Source organism: Gekko japonicus, unplaced genomic scaffold, assembly GCF_001447785.1.
Source record: "Gekko japonicus isolate JY-2015 unplaced genomic scaffold, Gekko_japonicus_V1.1 scaffold635, whole genome shotgun sequence".
Classification (NCBI taxonomy): Eukaryota; Metazoa; Chordata; class Lepidosauria; order Squamata; family Gekkonidae; genus Gekko; species Gekko japonicus.
The window spans coordinates 399,062-415,780 of record NW_015161422.1 but is presented as its reverse complement, the minus strand read 5'-3'; the positions used below and the strand labels follow the sequence as shown (position 1 = coordinate 415,780).

Here is a 16,719-nt window from a genome sequence, read left to right as displayed (position 1 = left end):
CCTCCCAATGGAAGCTGCCTGGGTGATTTTGGACCAGCCCGACTTTCTGCCTAACCTACCTTGCAGGGTTGCTGTACAGATCACAAAGTGGAAGAAGAGAATGAAGTAAACTGCTTTGCTCCCCACTAAAGAGAAAGACAGAACTTTGCCTAGGAAGAGGCGGCTGAGAGGGGAGGAGATAAATTTGCCAACTTTAGGTATGGAAATTCCTGGAGATTTGAGGGGTGGAGCCTGGAGAGGGTGGGGTCTGAGGAGGAGTGGGATCTCAGACAGGTACAATGCCATTGACTCCACCCTCCAAACCAGCCATTTCCTCCTGGGGAACCATTGTTGCCAATCTCCAGGGGAGGGCTGGAGATCACTCAGCATTACACCTGTTCTCCAGGAGGGAGGGGGGGAGGAGATGGAAAGCTGAAGTCAGAGGGGCAGATAAAGGTAGGTTGATTGTTGGCTGGGAAGGTGATAGACTTGCCAACTCCAGGCTGGGAAATTCCTGTAGATTTGAGGGGTGGAGCTTGGGGAGGGTGAGGTTTGAGGAGGGGTGGGACCTCAGACAGGTACAATGCCATAGACTCCACCTTCCAAACCAGCCATTTCCTCTTGGGGAACCATTTTTGCCAATCTCCAAGGGAGGGCTGGAGATCACTCAGAATTACAACTACTCTTCAGATGGTAGAGATCAGTCCTCCTGGAGAAAACAGTAAGCTCTGTGTCATTATACCCTGCTGAGGTCACCACAGAAAATTGACGCTGAGTGCCCAATGCCAGGGCACCCACCCAGAGCCTCTTTCTAGAGCTTGTTGTATTTATTTCCACAATGGACCTTATTCCTAGTCTAATAAAAAGCTCAGGAACAATTAACTCTGGTTGTTCATTACCTAATAAATACAGAAAAATAACTTCAAGTTTACAGTCAATGACCCATCCTCTAGGATACAGGTCATACTTCTGCACTTGTTGCTTACTGATGATTATTAAAAGCATTTCATCCACTGTATTTAAGCATTTCAAAGACACTTGTGGTATGACTACAAAGACAGAATGGATAGAAATCTCGCTGCCAAGCAAAAGAGAAAAAAAAGTTAATATGTACTCAAAATTTCATTCACTGTGTATATAAAGAGTTTGTTTTTAAACAATCTGTTAAACATTTCTCCTGTTTTTGACCATTCTAGCCCTGACCTGGATAGCCCAGACTAGCCCAATCTCATCAGATCTCTGAAGGTAAACTGGGTTGGCCCTAGCTAGGATTTTGATGGGAGACCTCCAAGGAATACCAGGGGCCTGATGTGGAGGCTGGCAATGTCAAACCACCTCTGAACCTCTCTTGCCTTGAAAAGCCTATGGGGCAGCCATAAGTTAGCTGTGATTTGATGGAACTTTCCACCACCACCAAGTATATGTTGGTGAAGTGTTTTTTGCTCTGATGACAAATGATATTTACTAATTATGTGGTCAAGGAACCTAATGGCCATTTTACATTGTGAAAGAAGAATATTATCTAACAGAGAAGAATGAGAACAGAGAACTGTCATCTATGTACACTTGTGGGGGGATGTGAGCAATTTAGTGTTCCTTCTAAACTGAGTGTGAGTGTGAGAATTTTTGCTCACAAGACTCCACAACTTAGAGGGAGCATTGGTGAGCATGTGTAGAATTGAGCTTCATACAGCTTCCTACATATGATTAAGATAGGTTCTTCAGTCATTTTTGCTTTGTCTCTTAGCTGTCCATGTGTTAATCTTGTCCACTTCAGCAATGTACAAAATCTTAATAAATTATTCCTTCACTGTTGGAGGGTTGGACGGATGACCATAAGGCACACCAATTACTTCCACAGAATGATTTCATAAAATAAAGACGAGAGCATCCCTTTCAAACCAAGATCAGTGTTGCTCTCTACTGTGTAAGGGGGGCATAACATAAATATTACTGTGTTTCTAGACTTTTAATCAAAAGCAATAGCACCTTATCTGAATTTCTTTTTCATGTGGCTTCATTTGGTTGCAAGTACTCCCCTGAAGAAGGGCTATAGAGCCTGAAACATGATGGGACTTTTATTATTTTCAGTGCAATTTCAGTCTTTGCATCATATTACAAATAAAGAACATATTTTATAGTGACATAATGTTCGGCAACATGGAATACTAAATCAAGCTGATGTTGTCCAGTCAGTGACATTGAGATTTAGCCCATAGAAACCACAGAACAAATTCATGGCTTCACTGGGAGGCCTTGTGTAAATGACTAAATCTTTTCAAGGCTGCATCAAACTTTGTTTTTTCCTTATTTGCCTCTGAAAAATCTTTTCCCTGCATCCATGTTAAAGATTCAAAGAGAGAATCACAAGAAAACTATCTGACACATGCACTTTTGTAAGAAAGGAAATAAACTGGGAAAAGGATGCTTACAAGGGAAATACAAGTGAAATAACCATTTATCAAAATACAACAACTATAGGAAAATACAATGTATATACCTCTCAATGCACATGTATAAGTACCTATACACATTGATACCTATATATTGATTTCTTGTTTATTCGAACTTACTCACTGATACTTTGTATTCCTTGTCTATTTGTACTTCCATCTTGTACCTCGTGATATTTATATGCTATTGTACAATTTGTGTATTTTCCTACAGTTGTTGTATTTTGATAAACGGTTATTTCACTTGTATTTCACTTGTAAGTGTCCTTTTCCCAGTTTATTTCCTTTCTTATTGATTTCAGCTGGGGAGTCTCTCTGTTATTACATGCACTTTTGTGGCATTAAATGCATCTACATGTTGGAATACATGTACCCTGCCAATTTTCCATGCATGGTCAGCAGAAGACATACTCAAACACATACAGACCTTTCAAATATTATGAAGTCATTTGTACATGTCCAATCCTCACAGGGTTGTTGTGAAGATTAATTAGATAAGTGAATGTTGTAAACTGCTTTGGGTCCGCATTGGGGGACAAAGGTCATCTATAAATAAAGCAAATGAATACATTAAAAAAAACAGGTGCCCCAAACCAGGGACTTGCCATCAATTACTGCTGCCAGTTAGCTTAGCATCACTTTTTGTGATTATAGTTTAATTTTACATAATTACATTTCAACTTGGACTTCCTGTATTTCATGGCCACTCGATCTTAGTGTGTGTGTGTCCCCCCATGCCTCTTATTATGCAGCACTTCATAAATTATGACTGTTTATAGTTGAACTGTTTTAGATAATTTTATGTGATTTTAATTGTATCATAGTAATTAGTGTAAGCCGCCCTGAGCCTACTGTAAAGCGGGGAGGGCGGGGGGGTATAAATCAGATAAATAAATAATAAACAATATAAAATGATAGCATAGCGAGGATTCACTCATTGCTTCTGAAGGTTATTCTGGAACCAAATTTTGTTCCGTTAGTCTGAGGGGCTACAAACTTCTATTTAAACTGCATCAGAGTCATCCAAGTGATTATAGCGTCACTTTAAGCAAAACAGTTTTAACTAGTTTCACCAATTACTTGATGTGAAAGTATATGGAATAAAAGGACGGATTTACTGCTTCATAACCTTTCGGGAGCCTGAGTCCATTTTGCAAGATGCGTGAAAAATCAGAATGATTCTGTTTTGACAATTTGCTTGTCACTAACACGACTTTTTCTCTAAAAGCAGAAAGGTAAAATTCCAATTTTGCCTCCGTTTGTGCAGATCGCCGAGTCAGTGTGCGATATCCTAAAACGCATGCGCGTGCCTGCCTGCGTTCAAGCGCTCTCTCTCTCTCTCTCCCTCCCTCCTGTGACGCAAAAACACGCGGACCAGAAATAAGATAGGTGAGTGAATGGTACAAGAGTCCTGATTTGACAGCAGGAGTAACCAATCAAAACCACATACCAGCTCTTGGCGTTTCCCTCTGGTAATATTCCCTGCCTCTTCTTCCGGCTTGTTATCTATGATCCCAACGTGTGAGCCAATAGGGAGGTGAGGGACTGAGTGGAAGGCGCCGGAAGTGGTTTTGTGTTACGAGCGGATGAGCGAAGGAACAGAGGAAGGAGTGGGATGCTGAGTGGGACACTCAGGTGAGGGTGTTTGTCGGTCTCATTTCTTCGGTTTGTCCCCTTTTGTGTGTGTCTTTAGTCATAGGCAGACTAAGCCTTGCTTTCCTCCCATATTTCTGGTTTGGAGACCTTATAACGGTAATTCTGGAAGAGTAGCAGTGTTAGGCTGCTACATATCTAGGGTGTCTTATGGCATCTTAAATGTTAACCAGATTCTGTTCCAGCATAAGCTTTCGTGGATAAGAGATTGCTTTGTATGCGAAGAGTGGATTCTCACCATGAAGTCATTTTATGTATATGTAACTGGGTCAATAAATGAAAGATAAACAGGGTCAAGGAAATGCAGGAAGTTCAGAGTGACATTCAGTTGTGTGAAGTTTGAATCCAAGTCCCCCAAATAGAGACAATTCACTAGCTATGCTAAGCTAGTTAACACTTGTAATGAGTGTGGAATCCCAGCTTTTGTTAAGATAGTTAACATCTCTATTTTACACTTTACAGGTTTTAAGTCCTGCAGGAATGGTTAGCTAACAAATTGTGGGGTGAAAGGCAGTAATTTTTATCTCAGTATATTTATGCCACATTTTATATTTTCAGTGACCTTACTGAAAGGAAAACAAACTCGATTTATTTCCATGATTCAGGGTTCTGCTTGTTATGTTGCCTTTGGAAGGAGGTTAAAGCCAGTGTAATGTAATGGACTAGGATCTGGGAGACCAAGATTTGAACCCCCACTTTGCCAAACATGCTCTCTCAGCCTAACCTGCCTGACAGTGTTACTGCTGTGAGAAGAAAAACAAGAGAGGAGAAGAGTCTCATGCTGTCTGCTCCCCAATTTTTTCTGTTCTGTACTTCTTGCAATTCTCTTCTTTCTCTGCCCCATTTCAAAGCATTTCCTTGGCTTTCTCCTTCAGATGTTCTTCCAGTAATCTGTTCATGCCCATATTGCCTGCTGATATTAAGATTTCCTGGGTATCCACATTCAGTTCCAAATGAGCTACTCAAAAGCTTCAACTACTTGGGAACCTGTGTAAGACTTCTCCCTTAGGTCTGGCATTTCTTTTTAGATTTATATGGTACTTCCAACTATGCTGAAAACACAGCAGTAGAACATAAAATCGCATCAAAAACACACACAGACCTAATCCAGCAGCACACAGCTCTTCCCAAAATTCAAAATGAATAAAATGCTACAAGGGTCTGCTGTTTTATCTAGTTTGGTCCTAATTTGCTGTTTCATGGAACCATTTCAAAGGCTGCTAGAAGAGCACTTTTAAAGCCAGCTGTTTATTTTATTTTATTTATTTATGTATACCCCGCCCTCCCAACGGCTCAGGGCGGCTTACATATGCCAAAGCCAATTGCTGAGCCAACTGCATTTGTCAAGCAAGTCTATACTGAGGTAAGAGTTTCATGGAGGAAGATTTGTATATCATTATTCAGGCCACATTTTAAGTAAACTGTGGCCTGTGGTGCCAAATCCTGCTCTGTTGAACTGTTTCGAAGCTGTGTGTGTGTAAAAAGTGCCGTCAAGTCACAGCCAACTTATGGGAAACTAGGTCATGACATTTTTGCCCAGGTTTGTCTGACCCTCACATTTAAAACTGGTGCTTCACTGGCTCAGACATCGCAGAATGACAATATGTGGCTAAAAGTGCTATTGCATCAAACAAGTGTTTTTATCCAAGCAGATGTAAGAATTGCCAGGAGACAAAGCAGTTCAAGTTTCAGGCATCATATTATTCGAAGGTGCCTGTTGACGATCCCTGTTCAAAGCTGTTCCCTTGGCCAAAGGGAAAGCTGTTCCCTTGGCCAAAGGGAAAACCATGCTTGGGATGGGATTTCTATGTCTGCCACCAAATAACTTTCTGTGGTAATCAAGAAAACTACAACTAGTCTGCAGTTTATTGTGAATAAGGGAATTTGTTGATGTAACTGTCTTTCCGAGCACAGTAGTTTCTAGAGCAAGCAATGCTAGCTATCAAAAAATCCAAAGGTTTTGTCGTTGAGATAAAAGGAAATTTCCACATAACCACTTGCCACTGCATTTTTTTCTTTAAGCTGTTAATGCAGAACAGAGAGCGCATACTTGGGCTGAGTAGTGCTTTTAAAGTCCCTCATGTATAGCTGTGGGGGGGGGGCAGGCTCATGTGCTTACAGCTTGGAGAATCAGACTGTTTGCTACAACAGGATGAAGAGTGTTTTGAACAGCAACATACCTTGAGGTGAAACAGTGTTGTTGGAAGACTGGCTTTTTAATAAGTTTTGCTGTAAATATATTTGAGAAGCTGAGGCCCTTAAACCTCTATCAAGATTTTAAGGGATACGTGTGTGACATTTTGAAACCAATTATGCCTAACAAAATTGGGTTTTCATACAGTGTTTCTGACAAGAACTTCCTTTATCTAATAATTTTCAGGTAGGTGTTGCTTTGGACTATGAACACTAGGTGACACAAATAGTAATTTCTGGGAATAGCCTTCCATAGTTTCTGTTAAAAATAGTTTTCAGATGAGCCTTCAGATATTGGTAATAAAAGTGTATGTAAGTCCAGGCCCTGACAAATATTCTTTGGTTCTAGGAGACAGCCGAAATGTTTAGGGATCAGACTCTTCATATCTGAAGAAGTGTGCATGCACACAAAAGCTTCTACCCAGAATTGAACTTTGTTGGTTTTAAAGGTGCCACTGGACTCAAATTTTGTTCTTCCTGAATCTACTATCTTCACAGGTTCTTATAATTTTATTAGCTCTATGACAAATAATGTAGTATGTAAATAAATGTAGGGTTAATGCTTGTTCTCATCACCACAACAAAAACTAACCCTAACCTGACATCTTCTGAATTTCTAATAATTTCATTACTGCTTAACCCCCCCCCCCAAAAAAAACTCCTCAATTTAACATAATATTGGAGCCATCATAGAAAACAACTGGTTAAGAAATGAATTCATCTATTGAATACTGTAAAATTTACATATAAATATAAAAAAGCAATAGCAAGAGCTCCATGCACATTTATATTTTATAGCGTACTAGAGAATATATCCTGATGCAAAATGATAAATGAGTTTTGTATTTTCTGCAAGGATCACTGAGAGATACTGTAATAAAATAATTGACAAAAATACTAGGTGCTACGATAAAATTTCTGAGTTCCTTGGTGACCTGGGATTTATTGAGCCTGTGTTAGTCATTGTGCTGCATAGATGATGTGAAAGGAAATTAAATTCTCTAGTCTCTGTGGAGGGAAGTCATCCAGGAAGTGCTTAGGTCACGCCTCTGCTTGCTCGGATAGGCTATGCAAATTTCTTTTGTTACGTGGCTCCTACTGGAGGGACCTAGGCTGACCTCTCCAGTTCCTGCATAGCACTGCACTCGGTAGGTTGTCTGGAGCTCCTGCTCCAAGCCAGGGTGCTTACAAAATAAATAAAAATAAATAGAGCTGAAGAGGAGAAGGAGACTTTTAAGGTTAAGACAGCCTCCCCATTATTTGGATTCCTGTATGGGCAAGGAAAGTTGGTCTGAAGATGCCCCAGGAAGAGAAGAAGAAGAAACGGCCCCCTCCCCCACCCGAGGCTTCGTGTGAAGAAGAAATGGCCGCGATGAACACCTCCTTGGAGCTGCAGCTCCCTTCCTCTGAGGCATCAGGGGTTGGTGAGGGGGAGGCGCAGCAGACCGGGACCGCAGCACAGGTGTCCCATGGAGTCTTCAGCGGTGCGAAGTTGGGGGAGCATGTGGAGATGGCGGACGCCCCCCCCCCAGCAACACGTGGCCCAGGAAGATGATGGTGCAGACATTGGAGGCGGTGTGGGGTAGGTTGAACGGTCGCAGCCTTTGGGGTCCCACTCCCCCCCCATGCCCAAAGAAGGCGGCAAAATCGGCTGGCATGGCAGCCAGCAGCCATGGAATGAAGAGGCAGTGTGGGAAGCAGAAAGTGCTGGCGAGCCCCTGCGGTGACCTCATTCCAACAGTGGGGGAGGCCCGTTGGGGAGCAGCCCTGCAGAAGGAGATGGCCCGATCCAAGAGCACAGCTTATGCCCCTGGAGAGGCATGGGGGCAGGCGGGCCCCTTACAGCCACAATTCCTGCTCCAATTCCGGCTGGCACAGGGCCCAGGCAACACGGCACAGATGGGCTTCTTGCAGTCTCAGTTCCCCCACCAATTTCAGCCACCACAGGGCCCAGGCATCATAGCATCAGGCCCATTCATGTCTCCACCATTCCAGTCAGGCCCTACCTGGATGTGGCCTGTACTACGGGGTCCTTGGGCAGCTCCTCAATGGCCACTCGGTGATGGGAGCCAGGGGGACAGGGCGGCAACCCCGGGGCAACCCCCAGCAAGGTGATCAAGCCTGGAGCCCAGGGGAAGGTCATCCTCAAGGGGCTCCAGGGGAAGGAAGAGGAAGAGGCACCATCCTTCCTCGTATTCCAGATCCTCATAAGGCTCTAGGTCCCCAGCCAATTCTAAGAGGTCCAGCCAACCGGCCTGCCCAAAGTTATAGGAGCCTCTGAGGATGAGAATGGACACGCTCAAGCCAAGGGATTGGGGCAGCCAGTTAGGAAATCCCCAGAAGAGGGTGCCTCCCCAGCTGTAGCTCTGAGCTGGGAGAGGTTGCTTCTACCATCACCTCAGTGGGTGGCCATACAGAAAAAGAGGAAGGGGAATGGTCGGGGGGGGGGAGGTGGAGATAAAGCCTATCTCCTCTAGATTATTCCAGGTTGAGCATTTTCAAAGACTGTTAACCAAAGTCATCTCCACACTGAACTACTAGCTGGAGGTAACAGAGAAGCCAAGGTCCTCAGCATCTGCGAACCTTGACCCCAGAGGTTTCAAAAAACCAGTCAAGTTGCAGACCTTTTTACCTTTCCTTGATTTTTTTGATGATATCATGAAAGCAGAGTGGGCCAATCTTGGGGGTGGGACCTCTCTGTTGTTCGTTGCAAAACGCCTTTACTCCTTACCAGAGGACACCATAGAGGACCTGAAAGTGCCCCTGATTGACACCCCAGTAGTGGCTCTGCACTCAGGTGCAGTGATGCCCAAGGATGGAGAGAATGCCTTGAAGGACGCCATGAAGAATGAGACGGCATAAAAAATCTTTGGTGATACGCTCCACAGCAGCTCTATTGAACTTCACAAGGGCCATCACCATATGGGCAGATAATCTCCTACAAACCCCACTGGTCCTGAAGAAGTCTCTTCTGAAGATGAAACAAGCGGCAGAGTTCGCTTCAAACACGCCTCAGGACAACATCCAGTTCTGTGCCAGGGCGTAAGCAGCAAACATAATAATCTGCCAGAACATATGGCTCAAACATTGGAAGGTGGACACATTGTCAAAAAGCAACTTAGCTAAAGAGAAGTTCTCCGGCAGGCTCCTATTCGGAGAATCAAATCTTGACAATGTGCTGTTGGAGACCAGGGAGAAAAAGAAGGCCATGCCGTCATCCTCCTATCATAGGGAGTGAGAAAATCAAAGCACAAATCTACTCATTCCTTTCATTGTGGTTACAACGTAGGACGAGGCCAAGAGGGCAGGGACTACAAGTCATTCAGATCCTTCAAGTATGGAGCACGGCCCAACGCCAAACAAGTGCCATTGTTCAGAAATGACAGAGGCGCCCCAATTAAAAAGCAGTCCGCCTGACTATCAAATAGGAGTCTGGCTCCAGGCCTTTGACAGGATCTGGTGCCTAACCATAACAGACCGGTGGGTATTGTTGATAATTTCACAGGGCTACAAAATAGAACTCACAGGCACACCACCTCACAGCTTCAGACCCACGCCAGTTCCAAGACAAAAGGCCAGACTTCTTCAACTGCAAAGGGCAATCCTACACTTGGAGAACATAGGTGCCATAGAAGCAGTTCCCAAGGAACAGCACTTCAAGGGAGTTTACTCTGTCCTCTTAGTTGTTCCAAAGAAGTCAGGGGACTGGGGAGCAGTACTGAACCTACGAGGTCTCCACACATGGGTAAAAAAGAGAAAGTTCCAGAGTCCCTATGCCATATCTTTCAGATCCTACAGCAAGGGGACTTCCTGACCTCCATGGACCTCAAGGAGGCATACTTCATGTTCCAGTACACCTGGACTCCAGGCAATTCCTGTGCTTCTGCTTCCAGGAGCAGCATTTCCAGCACAAGGCATTGCCCTTTAGCCTCTCCTCAGCACTCAGAATCTTTACCAAGATCATGGTTTCTCTGGTGGCATCATTGCGTCTGGAGGGGATACACATGCACCCGTATTTTGACGACATTCTGATATGAGTGGGAGACTACCAGACAGCCTTGCGCAACACAGAGAGGGCAGCGGACATCCTGTGTGCGCACGGGTTCATCATCAATGAAGAGAAGAGCCATTTCACCCATACACAGGATCTCGGGTGCCAGGCTGAACACGAAGCAGGCCACGGTCTCGCTACCAGAGGAAAAGCAGCTAAAGATTCGGGATTGTGTACAGAGCGTCAGGTCCAGGAAACAAGCAGACCTGATGCACCTGGCAGCCCTACAGGGCCTGATGAGATCCACAGTAGACATGGCTTCATTCCAGGACCTTGGCGTGGGTTCTGCTCCCCCTCCAAAGGGAGATAGCCCAGAAGAAACACATTCAGGTGGAGATGACAGAAGGACTCAGAGGGGAGTTAGAATGGTGGGCGATGCCATCAAACTTGAGCAAGACCGTCAGTTTCCTCCATCTGCAGCAGATTGTAATAACGATGGACGCGAGCAAGAGGGGATGGGGTGCCCACTGTGGGCTCCATGTAGCACAAAGCAGATGGTCTCTGGCGGAGGTGACCTACAGCATCAACTGGCTGGAGCTGCGAGCAGTCAAGCTGTCCTTGAAGGTCTTCGAAGAACATGTAAAGAGTCACCATGTACTCGTACGCACCGACAATATGACGACAAAGGCACACATCAAACGGCAGGGAGGCACCAGATCAAAGTCCCTCTTCATGTAAGCCAGGAGTCTGCTTCGGTGGGTGGAGAAAAATCTTGCAAGCATCAAAGCAGAACACCTGAAGGGCCTGGCCAAGCTCCAGGCAGACTGGCTGAGCAGGGAGGACCTGGATCCAGGGGAATGGGCCTTGAACAAGGAAGTCTTCACCCAAATCACTCAAAGGTTCAGGATGGACCTGTGATGGACCTGCTTGCAAGCTCAAAGAATCAACAGGTCAAGAGGTTACTGTCCTGATACCAAGACCCAGCAGCAGAAGGAGTCGACACACTGTCTCACCAGTGGCCGGAAGGTCTCCTGTATGCCTTCCCTCCCACAGCACTAATAGGAAGGACACTCAACAGAATCAGGTGGATCAATGCAGAAGTGGTGTTCGTGGCCCCCCACTGGCCAAGGAGGCCATGGTTCTCGGATCTGGTACAAATGTCCTCCACAAGGCCATGGACACTGCCTCTGTGACGGGATCTCCTACACCAGGGACCGTTCCTCCATCCAGACCCGGCATGGTTACAGTTGACTGTGTGGAAATTGAACGGCTAGAGGCTCAAGGGTTTCCCGGAGACATGGTGGACGTCATGTTAAAAGCAAGGAGACCATCAACCTGGTGCATCTACAGCCACACATGGGAGACATTTCCCCAATGGGCAGCTACTAAGGGACTGCAACCTCTACGAGCCACAGACAAGGACGTGGTACTCTTCTTGGCTGAAGAATGGAAGATGAGCCTTAGGCCAAATACACTGAAATGACAAGTGGCGGCCATCCAGGCTTTCCTGGGGCACAGGCCATGAAGGAACGTGTCCACAAGCAAGTATGTAAAAAAGTTCCTGCTAGGAGTGAACCAGTTGGCCCCTCCAGTCAGACACAGGTTCCCGTCATGGAGCCTCTCCAAGGTGCTGCGCGCATTGACTAAGCCACCATTCGAGCCACTGAAGACGACGGAGCTACGTCTCCTTTCATGGAAGGTGGCTTTTCTCATGGCAGTGACCTCAGCCAGGAGAGTTTCTGAACTGGCACTACTATTGGCTAGGAAGGAACTCTGTATATTCCAGAAAGAGTCTGTCACCTTAAGGATGGATCCGTCTTTTCTTCCGAAGGTGAATTCCACCTTCCACCTCAACTAGCTGATTATATTACCTTCATTCTGCCCCAATCCAAAGCATCCTAAAGAAAAGACCTGGCACAAACTGGATGTACGGAGAGCCCTCTGTATATACCTCAAAAAGACAGTACCTTTTCGATGGTCAGACTCGCTGTTTGTATCACACAGTGCCCTGAACCAAGGGAAGAAGGCCTCAAAGGCCACTGTGGCTTATTGGATTATTTTTATTTATTTATTTATTTACAGGTGATTTATATACCGCTCATAACCCCTAGCGGGTCTCAGAGCGGTTTACAATGTGCTACTATATAGTAGCGAGTAACCTATCTAGGGCCACATATGGTGCGGGGGGGGGGGACAACCTACAAGCACAGCACGGTCTTCCGTTCGTTCGGCAGCTTCCTTGGTGTGTGTTGTTGTTGCTGTTGTTCCTGCGACCTGGCTGCCGCCGGCTGGACGAACTGGCTGTTATTCTTGGAGCGGCGTGTCTTTCCTCAGGCGCAGCCTCGGCTAACGTCCAAGCGGCTCCTGCCGCGCTGCGTCCCGCGTTCTGACGTCGCTCCAACTCTACGTCCAACTCCACCTTCGACTCCGCCTCCACCATTGCTCGAGCCAGTCACCGCCGTTCTGGGTCGCTTCACCGTTTCTCCGCCGCCGCCATTTCTTTCTCGCTGCTGCCGCCAACTCGATCCTTTTCTTCACTGCCGATCACCATCCCAGCACAAGGCTGGGAGGAGGGTGCCCCCTGCCACCTAGGGCAGGTACCCATTCCTCTGATGTTAACAGAGCCGCTGGGTTGGCAGGAGCTGGGACGAGGGCCTTCCGGCTGCTCGTCCAGATGTTAACAGCAGGCGTTGTAATGCCTGCGCCACCGCTCCCTTAGATTAGAAAATGTATAGCCGAGGCTTACGAGGTGCAAGGACTTGCTCCGCCAGGTCAGGTGACTGCACACTCAACAAGAGCAGCAGCAGCAGCTACAGCAGCATTTTCCACACAAGCAACAGTGGAAGAAATCTGCAGAGCAGCTACCTGGGCCTCCTTTTCGACATTCGTGATGCATTACAGAATAGATCAGGCGGCCTCCGCCAAGGCAGCATTCGGCTGACGTGTATTACAACAAGTATTGGAGGCATAAGGAATGTTGAAAAGCAAAAAAGAAACACCCACCCTAGAGGAACAGCTTGGGTACAGCTAACCACTTCCTGGATGACTTCCCCCCACTGAAGGAGAATGTTACATTGGACCTTACCTGAAGGTTATTTCTCTTCAGTGGGGGAGAAGTCATCCACATCCCACCCTAGAACCATTACATCAAAGCTAACCAGGGGTGGCGGGCTGGGTGAGGACTCAACAACAACAATAAGGAGAGGGGGGGCTTGGACATAACTGGAGAGGTCAGCCTAGGTCCCTTCAATAGGAGCCACACAACAAAAGAAATTTGCATAGCCTATCCGAGTGAGCAGAGGTGTGACCTAACCACTTCCTGGATGACTTCCCCCCACTGAAGGAGAATGTTACATTGGACCTTACCTGAAGGTTATTTCTCTTCAGTGGGGGAGAAGTCATCCACATCCCACCCTAGAACCATTACATCAAAGCTAACCAGGGGTGGCGGGCTGGGTGAGGACTCAACAACAACAATAAGGAGAGGGGGGGCTTGGACATAACTGGAGAGGTCAGCCTAGGTCCCTTCAATAGGAGCCACACAACAAAAGAAATTTGCATAGCCTATCCGAGTGAGCAGAGGTGTGACCTAACCACTTCCTGGATGACTTCTCCCCCCCTTCAGGTAAGGTCCAGTGTAACGTTTCCCAGATTTTCCCTGCCTAGTCATTAACCTTAATATATGGGTCTTGTTTTGGGAGGAGAGCAGATTAAGAGTGTTTTAAATAACTAAGTCATGATGTTAGTTGTAAACTAAAATTTTGTTTATTTGTTCAGGTAGTCCTTTAATCTGCCACAATGGGTGAACCTCAGCAAGTGAGTGCCCTCCCTCCTCCTCCGATGCAGTATATTAAAGAATATACAGATGAAAATATTCGGAAAGGCCTGGCCCCTAAGCCGCCTCCACCTATTAAAGATAGCTATATGATGTTTGGGAACCAGTTCCAGTGTGATGACCTCATTATACGGCCCCTGGAAAGTCAAGGCATCGACCGTTTGCATCCCATGCAGTTTGACCATAAGAAAGAACTGAGAAAACTCAACATGTCTATCTTGGTCAATTTCTTGGACCTCTTGGACATATTGATAAGGAGCCCTGGCAGCATAAAACGAGAGGAGAAGCTGGAAGACTTAAAACTGCTGTTTGTTCATGTTCATCATCTGATAAACGAATATCGGCCCCACCAAGCCAGAGAAACACTGAGGGTCATGATGGAGGTGCAGAAACGTCATCGTCTGGAGACTGCTGAGAGATTCCAGAAGCATTTAGAGCGTGTTGTTGAAATGATCCAGAACTGCCTGGCCTCTTTGCCTGAGGATTTGCCACATTCAGATGGAGGGATGAGGGTAAAATCTGAACCCATGGACACAGAGGACAACAGCAATTGCACTGGGCAGAAAGAGCAGCAGAGAGCAAGTTCTAGCATCAAGAAGGATCAGGTTTTGGATAAAGATTCTTCCATGTGCATGATTATTGATGAACTGACCTGAAAAGAGGGCCTTGATATTCCCTTTGTTTCAACATAGTAAGACCTTGTGAATAAGACTGAAACTGATGCTAAAGAGTTTGATACACCTTTTTCTTCTATGCTGCCTTTATATAGCAATAAGCAATCATGGGATATAGTCTGTAAGAGACAGTAAACCAAATGATGTATTTTTGTAGCTTTTCAGTGTGTACTTTGTTTTTTTAAAAATTGTCTTTAAAGAAAAAAGTATAATAGCTTATTGTTCTGCTGGGGGGGGGGGGATTAGGCCATGTCCATTGTTCACTAGTACTAAACCATCACCAGTCATTTCTCAGCTTCCGTTGTTAACTTCTTTTATTCATGCATGTGAGAAATGCTGTAATGAATTTGAATCTCTGCTGATTGTTCTTTGTTGTAGGCAAAGCCAAACAATATGCTGCAATATTGCAGAAGTTGTATCTGTATACACAGTTATACATAATTACAGTTATATATCTGTAATTTCAGTTAGAAAGCAGCCAAATATGGGTACATTAGTTGCCAGCAACAGTACTTCTGCACGTATGAAGATTTTGGTGTTTAATTTGAACTTTAAAAGAAAAATTAAATATTGGTTGTCTGTTCAAAAGACTGTACTTAAAAATAATTCAGTTTTGATACATATCTGTTGTGATTTCTTTGTGTCTCCACACCAGACTAGCTTGGATCTTAGAGGATGAACTCTACCATCTTCATGGGGCTGCACCATGGCTGTGAAAAACCATCTTCTGTACTGCTTACTCTGGGAACAAGAAAGTTGACTTACTAAGTTTACAGTGCAATCCTGTGAAGAGTTGCTCCAATCCAGGCCCACTGATTTCAGTGGGCTTAGACAGGACTAACTGCATAGGATTCCACTATTAATGACAGAACTTGGCAATTAAACAAGGACACAAGAGTGAGTGGCAATGTTACAGTTTTTCTTATGTGTCATCAGTGATCTAACAGAAACATTGTTGCTTTGCTGAAGGTGCCACAATTCATTTTTCTGTGCCCAGCTATGCTAAAGAAAGTCATTTTTAAGGTCATACCACTCTTTGACAGCTATAATTGTTGTGTATGTGATTTCTATCCGTGAAATACTTGCAACTGTTTGGGTTTAATTGAAAGGCCTTGTGTTAATTTGAGTGTATTAAATTTCTACAAACTTCAGTTCCTAGTTTGCCATTATTCTGCTGTTAAGGGTTCTTTTATACATGCAACACATTATGCCCAGTGATGCTTTTTTCTGTGAGACATTGATAGAGAGCAGCACTTCGGTAGCAAACCCCATCATAAGAATGAAAGAAAAGTCCATCTATGTATTAGCTGTAAAAACACTTAAGAAATAAACAGTGGTGATGCTGTTATGTACTATGTCAATAATGCTTGCTAAATATGAGACTTCATATCATACCTTAGGGAAATAAGTAACTTAGTTCAGTGAGTCAAATATGCGTACATTATTTGTGCTTTGAGACAATGTCATAGCTGTCAGTAAAAATGTAACTCTTCCCATGCCTGCATGCATGCACACACACGTTGGTTGTCATGTACTTAGCTCTAATGTTGAAGTACACTTCTGTTGATATCTAGTCATTACAGAGAATCAAACTATATTGACTGAAAAAATAGATATGAGTTGTATAATCTCTACAAAGACAATTTTGTGAATTGTTCCATGGTTTAATCAAGTTATACAAAAAAGTAAAGCATGTTTTTTAAAAAACTCTTTTTACTCATGGTACAATGCTTGGGGTATTGAAAAGTCTTGCACAATAATCTCTGCACTTTTACTAAGTCTGGTTTTTTTTAAAACCAATAATGAAGTAGTTCTGGGCAAATGAAGAGACAGAAGGAACTGGGTCATGTAGCCAAAATGGTGTCTAACTTAACTGAAGCATTTGGGGCTTCTGTAGGAAAATAAAACAGTAATGGAAGGAGTCAGCACATAAGTATTGCT

At 44.7% G+C, this 16,719-nt stretch overlaps 1 protein-coding gene across 1 annotated transcript; it reads left to right on the top strand.

Annotated features, from left to right (window-relative positions):
- Positions 1–4,000: 4,000 nt before the first annotated feature.
- On the top strand, positions 4,001–16,043 carry MED7 (mediator complex subunit 7). Its single transcript, XM_015428379.1, has 2 exons — positions 4,001–4,067; positions 14,047–16,043. The coding sequence occupies exon 2, from the start codon at positions 14,068–14,070 to the stop codon at positions 14,758–14,760; it is 693 nt and encodes a 230-aa protein (XP_015283865.1). The 5' UTR covers positions 4,001–4,067; positions 14,047–14,067; the 3' UTR covers positions 14,761–16,043.
- The last annotated feature ends 676 nt before the right edge of the window (positions 16,044–16,719 follow it).